The 18,981-nt window shown below is 38.8% G+C and overlaps 2 protein-coding genes and 1 pseudogene across 2 annotated transcripts; 1 reads left to right on the forward strand and 2 right to left on the reverse strand.

The window, feature by feature from the left end:
* Positions 1–310: 310 nt before the first annotated feature.
* Positions 311–3,764, reverse strand: LOC125476393 (annotated as a pseudogene).
* A 5,941-nt stretch (positions 3,765–9,705) lies between these two features.
* On the forward strand, positions 9,706–13,927 carry LOC125476394 (oligopeptide transporter 3-like). The gene is made up of 6 exons (XM_048582465.1): positions 9,706–10,345; positions 10,865–10,956; positions 11,709–12,278; positions 12,400–12,655; positions 12,762–12,944; positions 13,045–13,927. Exons 1-6 carry the CDS (start codon positions 9,818–9,820, stop codon positions 13,657–13,659), a joined length of 2,244 nt encoding a protein of 747 aa, XP_048438422.1. The 5' UTR covers positions 9,706–9,817; the 3' UTR covers positions 13,660–13,927.
* Positions 13,928–14,469: 542 nt separating this feature from the next.
* LOC125476395 (SNF1-related protein kinase regulatory subunit beta-2-like) lies at positions 14,470–17,922 on the reverse strand. The gene is made up of 4 exons (XM_048582466.1): positions 17,699–17,922; positions 16,892–17,067; positions 16,624–16,786; positions 14,470–14,974 (listed from the first exon to the last, which is right to left on the reverse strand). The coding sequence occupies exons 1-4, from the start codon at positions 17,891–17,893 to the stop codon at positions 14,648–14,650; spliced, it is 861 nt and encodes a 286-aa protein (XP_048438423.1). The 5' UTR covers positions 17,894–17,922; the 3' UTR covers positions 14,470–14,647.
* Between the last annotated feature and the right edge of the window lie 1,059 nt (positions 17,923–18,981).

The following is an 18,981-nucleotide window of genomic DNA, read 5'->3' on the forward strand; positions in this document are numbered from 1 at the left end:
TGTACCTTCGATCCGTTTCGAAGTTCAATATGTATTGAATTTGGTAAATTATCCACTTCAGTCTAATACAAGCCACCAAAGGGTAATTAAATCTTCCAAAATACGTACTTTTTTAAAGCAAATATTATACGAGAGAGAGAGAGAGAGAGAGAGAGAGAGAGAGAGAGAGAGAGAGAGGGTGGAAGTAGAAAATTTGAAGAGAAGGCAGATAGGGTGATAAGGGTAGTCAACAAAATTCATTCTTTCACCCTTTTTCTTGTACAACTGAAGAGAAACAACAGCCAATAAGCGCGAGTGAAAGAATTAAGTATGCAAAAGAAGATGGATCAATGGTCATTAAGCAATGGAATTGTGTGAAAATACAAATCCTTCCTCAACATAACCGATGCCACGAAAATGGCATTTGACTTTGAAATTCATATAAAGCTAACTACATAATGGGATCCGTGGAGTCCAGGCAGACACTAAGTGTATGTTTTTTCTCTCTTTTATCTCTGCAAGGACTTGTAGAGAACCACTGTAACATACTTCGCTATAAACCTCTCTGTTGTCCCGAGTGCCACCACAGATGGTCCACTCTTCCCTCTCTGCATGTAAAGATGGTTGAGTACCACATGTTGAGGTCTTGACAAAGGAGGCGGCATCTCCATGTAAGATGAAGGTGCATTCAACAGTGTCATTTGTAGGTGTGGAGGAACCGATGGGGGCTCCTTCGCAAAATCTTCAGATCCAAGCTGCAGGTTGTTGTAACTTGAGTCCGGCGACTGGGGAGGTTCAAAGCCGGAAATGCTTCCGATGTCTTCTGGAACATAATCCTGCAGAAGAACCAACAATATCAAACAGCTTACAGAACTTGCGCATCCAAGCCCAGTTTTCAAACAATTTCAACACTAATACTTAAAACTATAGGTCAAGACCCAGGCAACCAATAAGTGAGAAAATACGAGTGCATTCTGTTTACATCTGTCATACCACTATAGAGATTTAGAACTGATGGCAGTAATTTAGAAAATATAAAAGAAAAGGGTAACACAACATATTGATTAAAAATCCTCATAAAAAATGTGCAATTTCAAAAATCACACACACACACATAATGAAAAAGTGCTAAATTACATCAACTGAATGTCATTTTGTCTGATCCATAAGCTCGCGCTCTTCGCCAACATTTAAACAATAACAAAATTATCATTTCAAGCACTTTTTTTTAATCACGGCATATAAATTTCTCATCATCTCCAAGTTTGACTAAAAGTAGAGCGGTGCAACAGAAAGAAGTTTTAATCGGCTGTAATTTGATCCTTCTTTTATTAGTCCTGTAGACGAAAGCTATAACTACCAACTGACACGGGATCCCCAATCCTGACGTCCTCGGGACATCGGGATGGGGGCGTGTCACCTACTCTCTATGTAATATCCAAACGAACACATGAAAGAAAGGGATAATTACAGCTCACCGGAAAAGACAAAGATTTCCATGAACAGGACCATATGAAATATCATTTTGTCTTTTGACAGAGACCTAGTCTTCCCCATCTCGAGTAGAGTTGAAAATAAGTTTCAGGAGGTTTTAACAATTTGGTAGGAGTTATACAAGATATAGGAAATCCCTGGTGTTTGTCTTGTATCAATGTGTTTCAAGTTAGAAGCCAACCCCAAGTCCAACCTGATCTATTTAATTGGGCTCAACGTGATTTTCCTCTTTTGCAGACAGCTTTGTGCAGGCTTAAAACAGAAATTTGGATAGAGAGCTTTACGAACAGAAAGTAGATACACAATGGTGGCGAAAAAGCAGTCTACTTAAAAGGTAAACATGAATTTAACAGCTAAGCTATGTTGAAGGTATTAATTATTGAGGCTTTCAAAGCACATATATAACAACACAAATTGTTACTAAAGAAATTAGACTCTAATGACGTGAAACTTGAATGGAACGTATAAAAGGAAAGTTTATATGCATGGACTATGGTATATGATATATCGGTTGTATGAATATGAGAAATATCGTCAACACAATATAACTGATATTCCCTAGTCCATACAGCCTAATATCATCATTGAATAGTTAAAGGAAATCAAAATCCTGAAAAGTAGGATTTGCATAAACAGAATTAAGTTGAGACTGGAAAAAAAAAAACATAAATAGATTAAGCTAAAAAAGGGGTACTTAAATGCTTTAACAAATTCGTATGAATGCAGTTTCTGAATGATGATATTACAATAAACATCAAGCAATCCCTAACTCTGAAATGAGCTTTTCCCTGCTAAAGAATAGAGGACATTTCAAAAAAAGGTTATACTCATTATTCCCTTATTCAATCCTACAAGAAGGTTACACTACTTATAAGATCTGACTAGGAGTTTCCTTTATCTGGTTTAGATTATGAACAGTTATAAGCAATTATAATGGGGTTGTTACACTCATCCAAAACACGTATCAACCTAAGAAGAGATGACAACCATTACCTGCAAGTCCAAAGGTTGTAAGAATTCCCAGCATCATCTTGGGCCAAGGGCAAGTCAGGGGAACACCTCCACTGCCCATCAACAATAAACCTATATTGGTAAACACCAGATGGCAGTACTTTCAAAATAGTGAAGTCCTTCCCTGATCTCTGTAAAGCCCATCTGAAAACCAAGATAGAATAAAGAACTCAAGTAAGAGTTCACATAGTGCAAAAACTATATTCACAATCTAAACCACTTATTATTCTTTCTATTATTTTCGAAAACCTTGTCTTCCAATTATCCCATGATCCCTCCACAGCTACATCCTTCCCACCATAGCTCCATGTAATCATAGTCGGAATTCCTTGCTCACAGCACATGTCTTCAAACCCCGATGTTTGCATTCACGAGTTGTTTGGGATTTGTATCTCATCTGGTCTTTGTAAGGGAACCACAGGGACCTGGAAAAAGAATAATAATAATAATAATTGAACAAGAGGAAAAATATTATGGATCGCCGTAGATCAAATACATCAGTGTGAGTAACAGGCAAGGGTACAAGTAAGATAAACATATTTCAGGGCATTGACTGAGAGTATCATATATACTGGAGCAGAAGCAGATTACCAATGGTATTTCTAAAGGATCTTAGCATTAAAAACTTTTAGTGCTAGTATCTGGTAGTGCACCAAGAGACAGATTCATGTAAAACGGATATTCCAATTCAGAATTGGAGGAGGAGGAAGGATGTTGGTATCAAAATTATTACTTGGTTCGCGCAATCAGTTCCCCAACGATTAACCACTCATGTTTCAGTTTCTGCTACAACAATGATCCAAAATACAGACTTGTCACAAAGAAACAAGAAATTGTATGATTTGGGCCGCCTCTTAGCAAGTTATCAATAAAAAGGAATGAAGAATTGGACAGCATAATTCACAGAGCCAGTTCTAAGCTGAATCACAAAAGCCCCCAATTCTAGGAAAAAAAAGCAATTCGATGGCAGTTGGGTAAAATTGAATCTCGGTGGAAAAATTAAGAAAAGCAAAAACCTTGAAAACAAGTAAGATGAGGAGAGAAAAAGGAACTGACTTGGGGAGTGAACATCAAAGGGGAGTGAGTGGCCCTAGGGCTATGAGGAGGTGATTGACCCATCAACTCAGCGGAGCCATGAACAAGACGGCCGCCGTGGGCAGGGCCCTCCTGCAAGATGCCGACGGCACCGCTGTCTTCCTCGGCCGCAGAGGGGCTTCCACCACCATCTTCTCTCCCATTCACATTCCCCATCCCAATTGCTTGGATATGACCTCTGCTAGCAACAAGCACCAAGCACCAAGCCAAGAAAATAAAACTACAGATGCATAATAAATACCCACTTTGCAGAATTGGAATCCAATCTCATACGATGCAACCTTAAATCCCACAAAGCTCACGAATTTAGATTGATTGGGCGTCAAAACGAAAAGAAAGAGCCCAGCAAAGAGAACCCCCCCGTTTAATATAAATAGAGAGAGAGAGAGAGAGAGAGAGAAAGAGAGCAAAAGAGAGATTTATTAGATTAAGAAGAGGGAGCATTAAGCAACAACAAACACAAAGGAAAAAGGTGGGGGCGGGTAGGGGTAGGGGGTAGGGGTAGGGGTAGGGGCAGGGGGGGCAGAATCGGCAGATGGAAAGAAGAAAAGTGGAAAAAGGGAGGGGAATGGAGGATGGAGGACGGAGGGTAAGTAGTAAGTAGTAAATTAATTGATGGGTGAGTAATAATCGCAATCGTAATAATGATATTAAAGAAAGAATAATAATGGATGGAGAAAGAGGAAGTAATAATCTCCGATGAGTTTGGAAGATGGAAATGGAATGGTAGCCCAATGCCCAATCATTTTGTTGGTTTGATGGGGAAATGCCCTTGCTCCTCACGTCATCACATTTTGACAGAGTCCTTCTTTTCCCTTTTATCCAACCCTTTCTCTGCCTCCCACTTCTCACTCCCCCAAGACACTTCATTTTGTGGTTTCTTCCCTTTTGGGTTTGGGGAATGGACTTTTCCCATTGGAGTAATTACTAATGCATATATTATGTAGGCAATTATATGGTTGCTCAAAAGTAAAAAAAGAGAATGCACAAACGTGAATAAGGTCAGTTGATTAGGATAACATAATCATACATTTCTACTTAAGTTGGAATTCCGTATATTAGAATAATTTCGAGTTGCCTTGTGAAAATGAAAAGAAGAAATAGAGTTTTGTTTCTTAGCAAAAAAGGAATAAAGGTGAGAGTGCGTGTTGGGTTGGGTTGGGTCGGGCCTTTTGATATTAGATTAACTAGGTTCCAAAAGGGCATACAGGATTGGTCCAATCACCCTCACGCACTCATTGGCCGGCAGACCTATCTCATCGTCCCCTATATTTTCAGACAAAAGGCCTCTACCCCGTAAAGCGATCTGAAAAACGGGAAAAGCAGCGAGAGCTTTAATTCGAGAATTTGTTTTTCAGTGCGGCATTTAATCAAACAGATAGCGAACTACAGCGGCAGCCTCGTGAGTGACCAATCTCTGCTTTGTTTCATCGTATGATCTAAATCCTTTGCTGCTGTTGGGTTTTTTTTTTTGTCAACACCTACCGATGATGACCGATGATGTCGTTTTCTGTTTTCCTTGATAAAATTCCTTGATAAAAAAGCAGTCTTAATTTTTTTTTTTCTTTGATAAAATTCCTTGCTTTGTCTTATAAAATATGATATTTATCTTCCGAAGCATTTACACACATGATATCTGTCGTCACACTTTTCCTATAAAGGTATATACTTTATATCTGATAAGTACGATGTGTACAAAGCCTTGCATATCAATGCTGTGACTGAAGCGCCATCCAGGATCCCTGTCTAATATGCAATGGATCTGTACGATCATATCTTATTGTTGTTGCTTGCTTCCTCAACGCATGCTTGTGAAGGTTTAGAGGTCAAATGCTGGAACCTTATCGTGCCGGCGGTGTAGGTTCGGATGCCATTACCAACGGACGATAGTTTGAGTCCTTTGTGCCTCCTGACGGAAGCGGGTCGGCATTGTGCATTCTTTGGTATTCCAAGTACTCGAACACAACACGTTTTGTCCAAGTTGGGAATTGCATGTAGATTGGAAGGAAGATCGATCATGAAATCCCCAAATTCGTCTGTGACGCCTTGTGCCAAACTGGATTTTCTTCTCCCACTGACACGGCAATTGACGGACACCAAAGCACCTGCAGATTTTGACCAAATAAAAACAGATGGTGAATATACACATCGATTGATTGAACAATGGTTTTGTAGTTAATTGGAAATTAATATTATGATTAATTGAATTTGTAAATTAAATGATCATAACATGACTTAATTATATATATGATTCTGTCTTATTGGGCCAAATATATCGCTAGCTCATTTTGAATGTTATTTTCGATGAAATTATTTCGACGAATTAATTAAAAAAAAAACACCACAAAATGTGTAAAACGGTGTTTTTGCTTTTCATCCAAGTCAAATAAAATAAGAATTCACTAATAAATAAGTTGAAGTCCACCAACAATTTTTATTTTCTATCCTACATTAATATATATAATCATCTATTAGAAACTGTAACCCATCGGACTCAATGTGTATGTTGCCGCATGGAACACTCTCTCCCCCTTACTGATGCACTCCTAACCAAATGAGTCTTCATAATTTTTATTTTTAGTTATTCATTTGTACCAGTGAGCCAACATATGGTTCTTACTCCAGCCAACCTCAGTGATCCAAAATAGTAAGAGCATATTGAGCTATGCAATGTGTCATCTTATTAATTAAAATTAGTGGTTTTCTAAGCTCAGAAATAACATGATTCGTAGATTGGATACGCCTTTTTGCCTCATCTACAACTATTACTAGTTTCTTTCCAAGGGGAGATCATCACTACTTATATATAGAGTCTATAGACTATATAAACTAATTCCTCTAATTCCATAACACACAATACAAAATACATATATCTTTTAAATACAAAATTATTGTAATAAATATGATTCACGTGAATTAACTATGACAAGGCGTCCGTTACCTAGTTTGCATACGAATTCAAATATTTGTATTCGCTTATTTGCGCTCGTTAGACCATTTTTAATATATATATATATATATATATATATATATGTATGTATATAGTAGCTTAAAATTTAATTTTTAATAGAAAAATATAAAGTTTGTGTTTTTTATATATACCGAGTAAAATGTTAAGTATCAACTATTTGAATTTCATGCCAGCAGGCAGCAGGCCACACAAACACAATTCCATAACACGTCAGATACTACAATGCCTTTGTGGGCCCCAGTGTCCTCCACGTAGTAGGTATTCTGTGAACTCTATTTCTGACAGATCACTTGTAAAGCCAAGCTGGCTTTTTGTCGCCACAAGCCCACCTGTGCAAGACGTTCGAGTACACCCATCCAGGATCTCTCTCTCTCTCTCCTTCTCATTTAAAAAAAAAAATACACACAAGTATGTAGACAAATGCTAGTAATAAATAAATAGATCATTTTTAACTATAAATTTTTATGCAGTTTAAAGACTAAATAATTTTATATTTAATTATTTTTTACAAAAGTTAACTTTACATTTAGACTTACAATGCCTACAATTCCATAAGAAGTTTGTGCCAAATGAATATTTTGACTAAAAAAAATTCTAAAGCCAAGAGGATGGTCCAACATTTGCCAGGTGGATGCCATTATATTTGTCTTCGAACTGGAACAAACACGAGCACAACACAAGTCTTTGTCCTGCATGGCAACATGGACACATTTTATGTGGGTCCTGTGGAACCCATGTGCCATGTGGTAAGAACGAGACGTTTGGGTGTGGATAAGCTTCAGGGTAATTGGATAAATTTTTAGCTGTGACGGGAATACAGATAGTGTATCATTATTTTTATGTAAATGGTGAAAAATTTTAATTTTTAAGTTATTAACTTTTTAACACACATAATCTACAATTTCTATAGAGACACGTGGTATACCACATCGTATGACGGTCACACTGAAAAATCTCTCAGGTAAGTGATGCCCACACGCGCCGGTAAAATTTGCAACTTGCGACCATGTGTATTTTGCAAATTTAGACATAAAACTGCATGTCTATCTTACTTGGAAGAACCTTTTAACAATTGGAACCTCACGGTAGAGGTATTTAAAGTTCAAAAGATCGTACGAAAAAATCTAAATACATAACAATATGTGATTGATAATTAAAATGTCACAATAAAGATATTTAAGTCAATAAAATTGTATAATAAAGTCAAAACAAATAATAATACGTGATCAATTAATTATGACATTTTATGCAAAATAAGGCACGAAAGCTACGTGGGCATAAATTATTAAGAAATTATTGTGTAATTCAACAAGCTAAAAAACAATTATAAAATAATTTGGTATTGAAAGTTACGCCACGTGACTTTGATACCCGATATCAAACATGTATGCCATAAAAAGTTTTAAATTCAACTCATTTGGATTTTTGGACACACATAATTGGCATACAAACATAACGCTAAGACATTTTGTTATTGGGCACACGTATTACAGAGACTAAACACGAATAGTCTAGCGTACCTACCATTCAACGAGGGAATATATAACAATTCTATATTAGATATGCCATTTGAAGTCGATAAAACAAAAGATATGTCCTATGAAGTATGAACATTCTCCGATTAAAAATATACTATACAATTAATACAATATAATGTATTACTTTTGTTTAAAATTAGGGTGTAATATCTACACCCTTCTAATTTTCGACTGTTTGATCAAATGAATCGAAAAAAATCAAATGACAAAAAATAACAAAGGATGTTTAAATAGCACACCCCTAAAGTCAAAGCAAAAGTAGTGAAGTTAATTGTTAATGAATTTGACACGTAATAGTAATAGTACTAAAAAAATGTTATTCTTACTATCTATGTAACATTCCACATTGTTCAGGGGAGTAGATCATGTAAGCCTTATATGTATATTCTCATCTCTACCTAGCACGAGGTTTTTTGGGAGTTCACTGGCTTCGGGTTCCGTAGGAACTCCAAAGTTAAGCGAGTTTGCGAGAGCAATTCCAGGATGGGTGACCCACTGGGAAATGCTCGTGTGAGTTCCCAAAAACAAAACTGTGAGGGCGTGGTCAGGGCCCAAAGCAAACAATATCGTGCTACAGTGGAGTCGTGCCCGACATGTGGTAGGGGCCCGGGCCGGGATGTGATAATTTGGTATCAGAGTCAATCCCTGCCAGAAGTGTGCTGACGAGGACATCGGGTCCCTGAGGTGGGTGGATTGTAACATCCCACATCGTCCAGTGAGATGTGATAATTTGGTATCAGAGTCAATCCCTGGCCGGAAGTGTGTCGACGAGGACGTCGGGCCCCTAAAGTGGGTGGATTGTAACATCCCACATTGCCCAGGGGAGTGGATCCTGTAAGTCTTATATGTATATTCTCATCTCTACCTAGCACGATGCCTTTTGGGAGTTCACTGGCTTCGGGTTCCGTAGGAACTCCAAAGTTAAGCGAGTTCGCGAGAGCAATCCCAAGATGGATGACCCATTGGGAAATACTCGTGTGAGTTCCCAAAAATAAAACCGTAAGGGTGTGGTTGGGGCTCAAAGCGAACAATATCGTATTACGGTGGGGTCGAGCCCAAAATGTGGTGGGGGCTTGGGTCGGAATGTGAGAATCTATTTGTATCATTTGTTCAATATAGTAATAAGAAATATTATTATTTTCATCTATTTGTATCTCTCTAACATAAATGGAATTTAAAAGTTTGAGTGGACCATGCATTTATTAAATTAATAATACAAATAGATAATAAATGCAACATTATTAATAATAATAAAACAGTATCCTAGGACGAGAACAGAAACATTACAGGGATTTGGATTCTTTCCTGAACTTAGGAAGCTAAGCCTCCTGATCAAAGCACACATGCTGTTAGATTTTGATCCAACGACTATAATTATCATAACGTTTAGAGGATCCTCATGTTTATAACCATTAGATTAAAATTCAACGACCCGTGTGATTTGCTCAGAAAGCTTAGCCTCCTAAGCTCATAAGAGAATCCAAATCCACGTTACTGGACACAAATGTCAGGAAGGACACAAAATCTTGTAGCCATGGATTATATATCTTATAAATATGAGTGCGTAACTAGTCTCTTGGTCTTACTGTCGATACTTCAATTCCAAGCAACCACCGCAGAAACAAACAGACACACACGTCAACGAGTCCACTATACTTCACATCTACTTCAGAACCACAACTAGTCCACTGAGAGAAAACAGAGGGAGAGAACTTTCAACTTTGTTTCAATGGCGTCCAAGAACCACAGCGACCCAGAGAAGGGGCCTAACGGCACTAACGGCGCCGGCGACCATTACCCGCATCAATCGGACGGTCACGAGCCATGCAAAATAGAAGAGGTGGCGCTGGTGGTGCCGGAGACCGACGACCCGACGATGCCGGTGATGACATTCAGGGCATGGTTCTTGGGGCTGACTTCCTGCACTATCCTAATCTTCCTCAACACCTTCTTCACCTACCGCACGCAGCCGCTGGCGATCTCCGCCATTCTTATGCAGATTACTACTCTGCCCATCGGGAAGTTCATGGCCTCCGCCCTCCCCCGCCGCGAGCACAGCCTCCTTGGGTGGCGGTTCAGCCTCAACCCCGGGCCCTTCAACATAAAGGAGCATGTTATTATTACCATTTTTGCGAATTGTGGGATTTCTTCCGGTGGGGGTGATGCCTACTCGATCGGCGCAATCACCATTATGAAGGCTTACTACAAGCAGAGCTTGAGCTTTATCCTTAGCCTCGTTCTCGTCCTCACCATTCAGGTTCCATCACCACTCGTCCCTTTTTCAGCTTTCATTCTTTATATTTTATTATCGCTTTCTGAATTTCATTTTGTCGGGTAGAGATTTTGGAAAATTATGATTTTACCATGCATAGATTATAGTCTAATGCCTACTTTTTGTTCATAAAGAATGTATAATAATTGGATCCACTTAATTGCATTCCACTCTCATCATCTTTGCTATTAACGTATTTTCACTTTATGAATTTTATAATCGAAATTGTTTATTTTTTTAACCATCATTTTAAAAATCGTCTCTATAAAAATCAAATCGTTTATAGTTGTATGCATATATCAAATATATTGCCCTTTAAATTTAGAAAAAGGTTCATTATTTGTAATTTGATATGAAAAGAAAAGAATCATGTTTGTGGGTAGATGCTAGAAAATCAAGAAGCCAAATTGTTGGGCTTGTTCTCCAATTCGAAGTGATTTTACTCTTTGAACTAATGTTTTTGTGAATAAATTTTAAATTCTGGGGTTTGGTGATCTGTTGCAGGTAATTGGATGGGCTGGGATTCTCAGGAGGTACTTGGTCGACCCGGTGGAAATGTGGTGGCCTTCCAACCTTGCTCAGGTTTCTCTGTTTAGGTAAAGGCTTGGTTATTGTCATGCGTCGTATCTTAATCAATGTTCGTTCCCTTTGGTGGTTCTTGAGAATAAAAGCTCAAGATAAAGTTGAATTCTTTGGTCCTCAGTGAACTAGGATAGCTAAACTGACTGGTGATAACTCAAAAGAACATAGTATTTCATTCCTCGATTTCACCATTTCTTGGCCAACCAAATGGAGTGTAATAGTTTCAACAATTTCACCATTTCTTGTCCAAATTTGCTTTTTTTCTTTTGTAAACGAATATGTTTTTGGATGAACAGGATTAGGAAAGAAAGTAGGTAAAACAAACTGCAGTCATATTCTAATTTCCCTTTTACATCTTTATGGTAAAGTGTTGTTGGTTTCCCTGCCAGTTTCCAATGAAATCATAAGCCATGTGTTGTTGCATGTTCAATGGTTGAGTTTCTTGGGAACAATGTTTCATCATGCTCTGTCTCTTGAAAGATTGGAATAATATTTGTCACAACGTATAACCGCTCCAATTGTAAAGTTATAATAATAATAAAGGTCCATTTTAAGATGAACGACTTTCTCAAATTGTGAATCTTGCTTTGATGGGGAATTTTCTTGTAGGAAAAGCAAAACTTTTGCTGTAAAAGTAATCCTTCAATGGGCATAAAGTATAGAATTTGAATGTGTGTCTGTTGTTACTGGTTTGGTGCTATGGTTTTGTTCACATCAATGACTTTGTTGCTGTTTCTGTTTTGCTGTTGTTGTAACTTGTCCACAGAGCACTCCACGAAAAAGACCATAAAGCGAAAGGCCTTACCCGGATGCAGTTTTTCCTTATTGCCTTGACAGCAAGCTTTCTCTACTATGCACTCCCTGGCTATCTTTTCCCCATCTTGACGTTCTTCTCATGGGTCTGCTGGGCTTGGCCACACAGTATCACAGCTCAGCAGATTGGCTCAGGTTACAATGGACTTGGTGTTGGTGCCTTCACCCTTGATTGGGCTGGGATTTCTGTTTATCACGGCAGCCCCCTCGTCACGCCATGGACTTCCATTCTCAATGTTGGGGTTGGATTTGTCATCTTCATCTACATCATTATGCCTCTTTGTTACTGGAAGTTTAACACTTTCGATGCTCAGAAGTTCCCTATATTTTCCAGCAAGCTCTTCACTTCTACTGGGCATAAATACGACACTACCAAGATCTTAACACCCCAGTTTGATCTTAATATTGATGCCTATAATAGTTACGGCAAGCTTTATCTTAGCCCCCTTTTCGCTTTGTCCATTGGATCAGGATTTGCAAGATTTAGTGCAACCCTCGTTCATGTGGCACTGTTTCACGGAAGGTACTTTCAATTCTTAAATGCCATAGCTTCTCTTAGTCTCTACATATTGTTAGATCTGCATAGCACGCTAGATAGATATATTGATTTAACTGACAAAGTGATCCTTTATTCCTTTTCCTAGTGCTATTTTGAAGCAAAGCAAATCGGCAATGAAGAATGCGAAAATGGATATCCATGAGAAATTGATGAAAAATTACAAACAAGTGCCTGGGTGGTGGTTCCTTGTTTTGTTAGCGGTGAGCCTCATCCTGTCCTTGGTGATGTCTTTTGTGTGGAAAGAAACTGTGCAGCTGCCATGGTGGGGTTTGCTGTTTGCCTTTGTCTTGTCTTTTATCGTGACCCTCCCTGTTGGAGTCATTCAAGCTACCACTAACCAAGTAATCTTTCGATTTCTTGAATTTCAACCACCTTTGTTCTTGCATGTACTAACAAGCTGTGAAATATCATTCTAAACTTCGAATCATTTGTGTGACTTCTGTGTAGCAACCTCGATTTGATATCATAGCACAATTCATGATTGGGTATGTTCTACCAGGAAAACCAATTGCAAACTTGCTTTTCAAAATTTATGGACGAATCAGCACTGTCCACGCTCTTTCTTTCCTGTCTGACCTCAAACTTGGGCACTATATGAAGATTCCACCTCGGTGCATGTACACTGCTCAGGTATTTGATTCAGCACAGAAAATTGTGCTTAACCTTTCTGTTCTTGTTAAAGGTGGTTATTCACCTTATTAAACTGACATTTAATTATGTTTGTTCCCAGCTGGTGGGAACTCTAGTTTCCGGTATTGTGAACCTCGCAGTTGCATGGTGGATGCTGGAAAGCATCGAGAACATATGCGATTTTGAATCCCAAAATCCAAACAGCCCGTGGACTTGTCCTAAATACAGAGTCACCTTTGATGATTCTGTTATATGGGGTCTGATTGGACCAAGGCGACTATTTGGACCCGGAGGATTGTATAGGAACTTGGTGTGGCTATTCCTTGTTGGAGCTTTCTTGCCGGTTCCAATCTGGGTAATGAGCAAAATCTTCCCAGACAAGAAATGGATTCCCTTGATCAACATGCCAGTCATCCTTTATGGCTTTGCGGGGATGCCGCCTGCAACTCCCACTAACATAGCAAGCTGGCTTATCACTGGAGGTATCTTCAACTACTTTGTGTTCAAATACCACAAACGCTGGTGGCAGAAATACAACTACGTCCTGTCTGCAGCGTTGGATGCTGGTACAGCTTTCATGGGCGTCCTCCTCTTCTTCGCCTTGCAGAATCCAAAGCACGAATTGAAATGGTGGGGGACTGAACTCGATCATTGTCCTCTAGCGACATGCCCCATTGCACCAGGTATTCACGTCGACGGATGTCCAGTTTTTTAAATAGCCAAAAAATAGTGGACACCAAGACATATATTTGAAGGATCAAACCTATGAGGAGGACGGATCTCGTCGTAGTTGTGGAGGAAGAGGAGATTGTACGTACACTCTTAGCAACTGTGGATTTCAGGGTTGGGAGTTGGTTCTAGTTTTTATTGCTCTCTAGAATAACTAGAAATGTATCATTCAGATGAAATGTATGGGTGTTATTGTTAATTACATAAGAATCAATTTAATCCGAATGAATGGGTAATACATATGTTTCTGTGCACTTTTAGCCAAAGGTAAATAAATCCAACCGCATGGGAAAGACTCAATGCACCTTCGCAATTTATCGGGTACATGTAAGTCTTTCTCCAATCGAGTAACAGAAGTAGTGTGATATTTCTAAGACATTGTATGGGAATGGATGTTTAACTTGCAAATGAATTAGACACAAAGAAAACTTATCCCTTCCACATTGGTAGGTTTGGAAGGGAGAAGTTTTCTTCCTTTTCGATCCATCTTGTACCTTCGATCCGTTTCGAAGTTCAATATGTATTGAATTTGGTAAATTATCCACTTCAGTCTAATACAAGCCACCAAAGGGTAATTAAATCTTCCAAAATACGTACTTTTTTTAAAGCAAATATTATACGAGAGAGAGAGAGAGAGAGAGAGAGAGAGAGAGAGAGAGAGAGGGTGGAAGTAGAAAATTTGAAGAGAAGGCAGATAGGGTGATAAGGGTAGTCAACAAAATTCATTCTTTCACCCTTTTTCTTGTACAACTGAAGAGAAACAACAGCCAATAAGCGCGAGTGAAAGAATTAAGTATGCAAAAGAAGATGGATCAATGGTCATTAAGCAATGGAATTGTGTGAAAATACAAATCCTTCCTCAACATAACCGATGCCACGAAAATGGCATTTGACTTTGAAATTCATATAAAGCTAACTACATAATGGGATCCGTGGAGTCCAGGCAGACACTAAGTGTATGTTTTTTCTCTCTTTTATCTCTGCAAGGACTTGTAGAGAACCACTGTAACATACTTCGCTATAAACCTCTCTGTTGTCCCGAGTGCCACCACAGATGGTCCACTCTTCCCTCTCTGCATGTAAAGATGGTTGAGTACCACATGTTGAGGTCTTGACAAAGGAGGCGGCATCTCCATGTAAGATGAAGGTGCATTCAACAGTGTCATTTGTAGGTGTGGAGGAACCGATGGGGGCTCCTTCGCAAAATCTTCAGATCCAAGCTGCAGGTTGTTGTAACTTGAGTCCGGCGACTGGGGAGGTTCAAAGCCGGAAATGCTTCCGATGTCTTCTGGAACATAATCCTGCAGAAGAACCAACAATATCAAACAGCTTACAGAACTTGCGCATCCAAGCCCAGTTTTCAAACAATTTCAACACTAATACTTAAAACTATAGGTCAAGACCCAGGCAACCAATAAGTGAGAAAATACGAGTGCATTCTGTTTACATCTGTCATACCACTATAGAGATTTAGAACTGATGGCAGTAATTTAGAAAATATAAAAGAAAAGGGTAACACAACATATTGATTAAAAATCCTCATAAAAAATGTGCAATTTCAAAAATCACACACACACACATAATGAAAAAGTGCTAAATTACATCAACTGAATGTCATTTTGTCTGATCCATAAGCTCGCGCTCTTCGCCAACATTTAAACAATAACAAAATTATCATTTCAAGCACTTTTTTTTAATCACGGCATATAAATTTCTCATCATCTCCAAGTTTGACTAAAAGTAGAGCGGTGCAACAGAAAGAAGTTTTAATCGGCTGTAATTTGATCCTTCTTTTATTAGTCCTGTAGACGAAAGCTATAACTACCAACTGACACGGGATCCCCAATCCTGACGTCCTCGGGACATCGGGATGGGGGCGTGTCACCTACTCTCTATGTAATATCCAAACGAACACATGAAAGAAAGGGATACTTACAGCTCACCGGAAAAGACAAAGATTTCCATGAACAGGACCATATGAAATATCATTTTGTCTTTTGACAGAGACCTAGTCTTCCCCATCTCGAGTAGAGTTGAAAATAAGTTTCAGGAGGTTTTAACAATTTGGTAGGAGTTATACAAGATATAGGAAATCCCTGGTGTTTGTCTTGTATCAATGTGTTTCAAGTTAGAAGCCAACCCCAAGTCCAACCTGATCTATTTAATTGGGCTCAACGTGATTTTCCTCTTTTGCAGACAGCTTTGTGCAGGCTTAAAACAGAAATTTGGATAGAGAGCTTTACGAACAGAAAGTAGATACACAATGGTGGCGAAAAAGCAGTCTACTTAAAAGGTAAACATGAATTTAACAGCTAAGCTATGTTGAAGGTATTAATTATTGAGGCTTTCAAAGCACATATATAACAACACAAATTGTTACTAAAGAAATTAGACTCTAATGACGTGAAACTTGAATGGAACGTATAAAAGGAAAGTTTATATGTATGGACTATGGTATATGATATATCGGTTGTATGAATATGAGAAATATCGTCAACACAATAAACTGATATTCCCTAGTCCATACAGCCTAATATCATCATTGAATAGTTAAAGGAAATCAAAATCCTGAAAAGTAGGATTTGCATAAACAGAATTAAGTTGAGACTGGAAAAAAAAACATAAATAGATTAAGCTAAAAAAAGGGGTACTTAAATGCTTTAACAAATTCGTATGAATACAGTTTCTGAATGATGACATTACAATAAACATCAAGCAATCCCTAACTCTGAAATGAGCTTTTCCCTGCTAAAGAATAGAGGACATTTCAAAAAAAGGTTATACTCATTATTCCCTTATTCAATCCTACAAGAAGGTTATACTACTTATAAGATCTGACTAGGAGTTTCCCTTATCTGGTTTAGATTATGAACAGTTATAAGCGATTATAATGGGGTTGTTACACTCATCCAAAACACGTATCAACCTAAGAAGAGATGACAACCATTACCTGCAAGTCCAAAAGGTTGTAAGAATTGCCAGCATCATCTTGGGCCAAGGGCAAGTCAGGGGAACACCTCCACTGCCCATCAACAATAAACCTATATTGGTAAACACCGGATGGCAGTACTTTCATAATAGTGAAGTCCTTCCCTGATCTCTGTAAAGCCCATCTGAAAACCAAGATAGAATAAAGAACTCAAGTAAGAGTTCACATAGTGCAAAAACTATATTCACAATCTAAACCACTTATTATTCTTTCTATTATTTTCGAAAACCTTGTCTTCCAATTATCCCATGATCCCTCCACAGCTACATCCTTCCCACCATAGCTCCATGTAATCATAGTCGGAATTCCTTGCTCACAGCACATGTCTTCAAACCCCGACGTTTGCATCCACGAGTTGTTTGGGATTTGTATCTCATCTGGTCTTTGTAAGGGAACCACAGGGACCTGGAAAAAGAATAATAATAATAATAATTGAACAAGAGGAAAAATATTATGGATCGCCGTAGATCAAATACATCAGTGTGAGTAACAGGCAAGGGTACAAGTAAGATAAACATATTTCAGGGCATTGACTGAGAGTATCATATATACTGGAGCAGAAGCAGATTACCAATGGTATTTCTAAAGGATCTTAGCATTAAAAACTTTTAGTGCTAGTATCTGGTAGTGCACCAAGAGACAGATTCATGTAAAACGGATATTCCAATTCAGAATTGGAGGAGGAGGAAGGATGTTGGTATCAAAATTATTACTTGGTTCGCGCAATCAGTTCCCCAACGATTAACCACTCATGTTTCAGTTTCTGCTACAACAATGATCCAAAATACAGACTTGTCACAAAGAAACAAGAAATTGTATGATTTGGGCCGCCTCTTAGCAAGTTATCAATAAAAAGGAATGAAGAATTGGACAGCATAATTCACAGAGCCAGTTCTAAGCTGAATCACAAAAGCCCCCAATTCTAGGAAAAAAAAGCAATTCGATGGCAGTTGGGTAAAATTGAATCTCGGTGGAAAAATTAAGAAAAGCAAAAACCTTGAAAACAAGTAAGATGAGGAGAGAAAAAGGAACTGACTTGGGGAGTGAACATCAAAGGGGAGTGAGTGGCCCTAGGGCTATGAGGAGGTGATTGACCCATCAACTCAGCGGAGCCATGAACAAGACGGCCGCCGTGGGCAGGGCCCTCCTGCAAGATGCCGACGGCACCGCTGTCTTCCTCGGCCGCAGAGGGGCTTCCACCACCATCTTCTCTCCCATTCACATTCCCCATCCCAATTGCTTGGATATGACCTCTGCTAGCAACAAGCACCAAGCACCAAGCCAAGAAAATAAAACTACAGATGCATAATAAATACCCACTTTGCAGAATTGGAATCCAATCTCATACGATGCAACCTTAAATCCCACAAAGCTCACGAATTTAGATTGATTGGGCGTCAAAACGAAAAGAAAGAGCCCAGCAAAGAGAACCCCCCCGTTTAATATAAATAGAGAGAGAGAGAGAGAGAGAGAGAAAGAGAGCAAAAGAGAGATTTATTAGATTAAGAAGAGGGAGCATTAAGCAACAACAAACACAAAGGAAAAAGGTGGGGGCGGGTAGGGGTAGGGGGTAGGGGTAGGGGTAGGGGCAGGGGGGGCAGAATCGGCAGATGGAAAGAAGAAAAGTGGAAAAAGGGAGGGGAATGGAGGATGGAGGACGGAGGGTAAGTAGTAAGTAGTAAATTAATTGATGGGTGAGTAATAATCGCAATCGTAATAATGATATTAAAGAAAGAATAATAATGGATGGAGAAAGAGGAAGTAATAATCTCCGATGAGTTTGGAAGATGGAAATGGAATGGTAGCCCAATGCCCAATCATTTTGTTGGTTTGATGGGGAAATGCCCTTGCTCCTCACGTCATCACATTTTGACAGAGTCCTTCTTTTCCCTTTTATCCAACCCTTTCTCTGCCTCCCACTTCTCACTCCCCCAAGACACTTCATTTTGTGGTTTCTTCCCTTTTGGGTTTGGGGAATGGACTTTTCCCATTGGAGTAATTACTAATGCATATATTATGTAGGCAATTATATGGTTGCTCAAAAGTTAAAAAAGAGAATGCACAAACGTGAATAAGGTCAGTTGATTAGGATAACATAATCATACATTTCTACTTGAGTTGGAATTCCGTAGATTAGAATAATTTCGAGTTACCTTGTGAAAATGAAAGAAGAAATAGAATTTTGTTTCTTAGCAAAAAAGGAATAAAGATGAGAGTGTGTGTTGTGTTGAGTTGGGTCGGGCCTTTTGTTATTAGATTAACTAGGTTCCAAAAGGGCATACAGGATTGGTCCAATCACCCTCACGCACTCATTGGCCG

Source organism: the organism of the source record quoted next, unplaced genomic scaffold (assembly GCF_019419815.1).
Source record: "Pyrus x bretschneideri cultivar Hongxiangsu unplaced genomic scaffold, Pyrus_bretschneideri_v1 Contig19, whole genome shotgun sequence".
Lineage (NCBI taxonomy): Eukaryota > Viridiplantae > Streptophyta > Magnoliopsida > Rosales > Rosaceae > Pyrus > Pyrus x bretschneideri.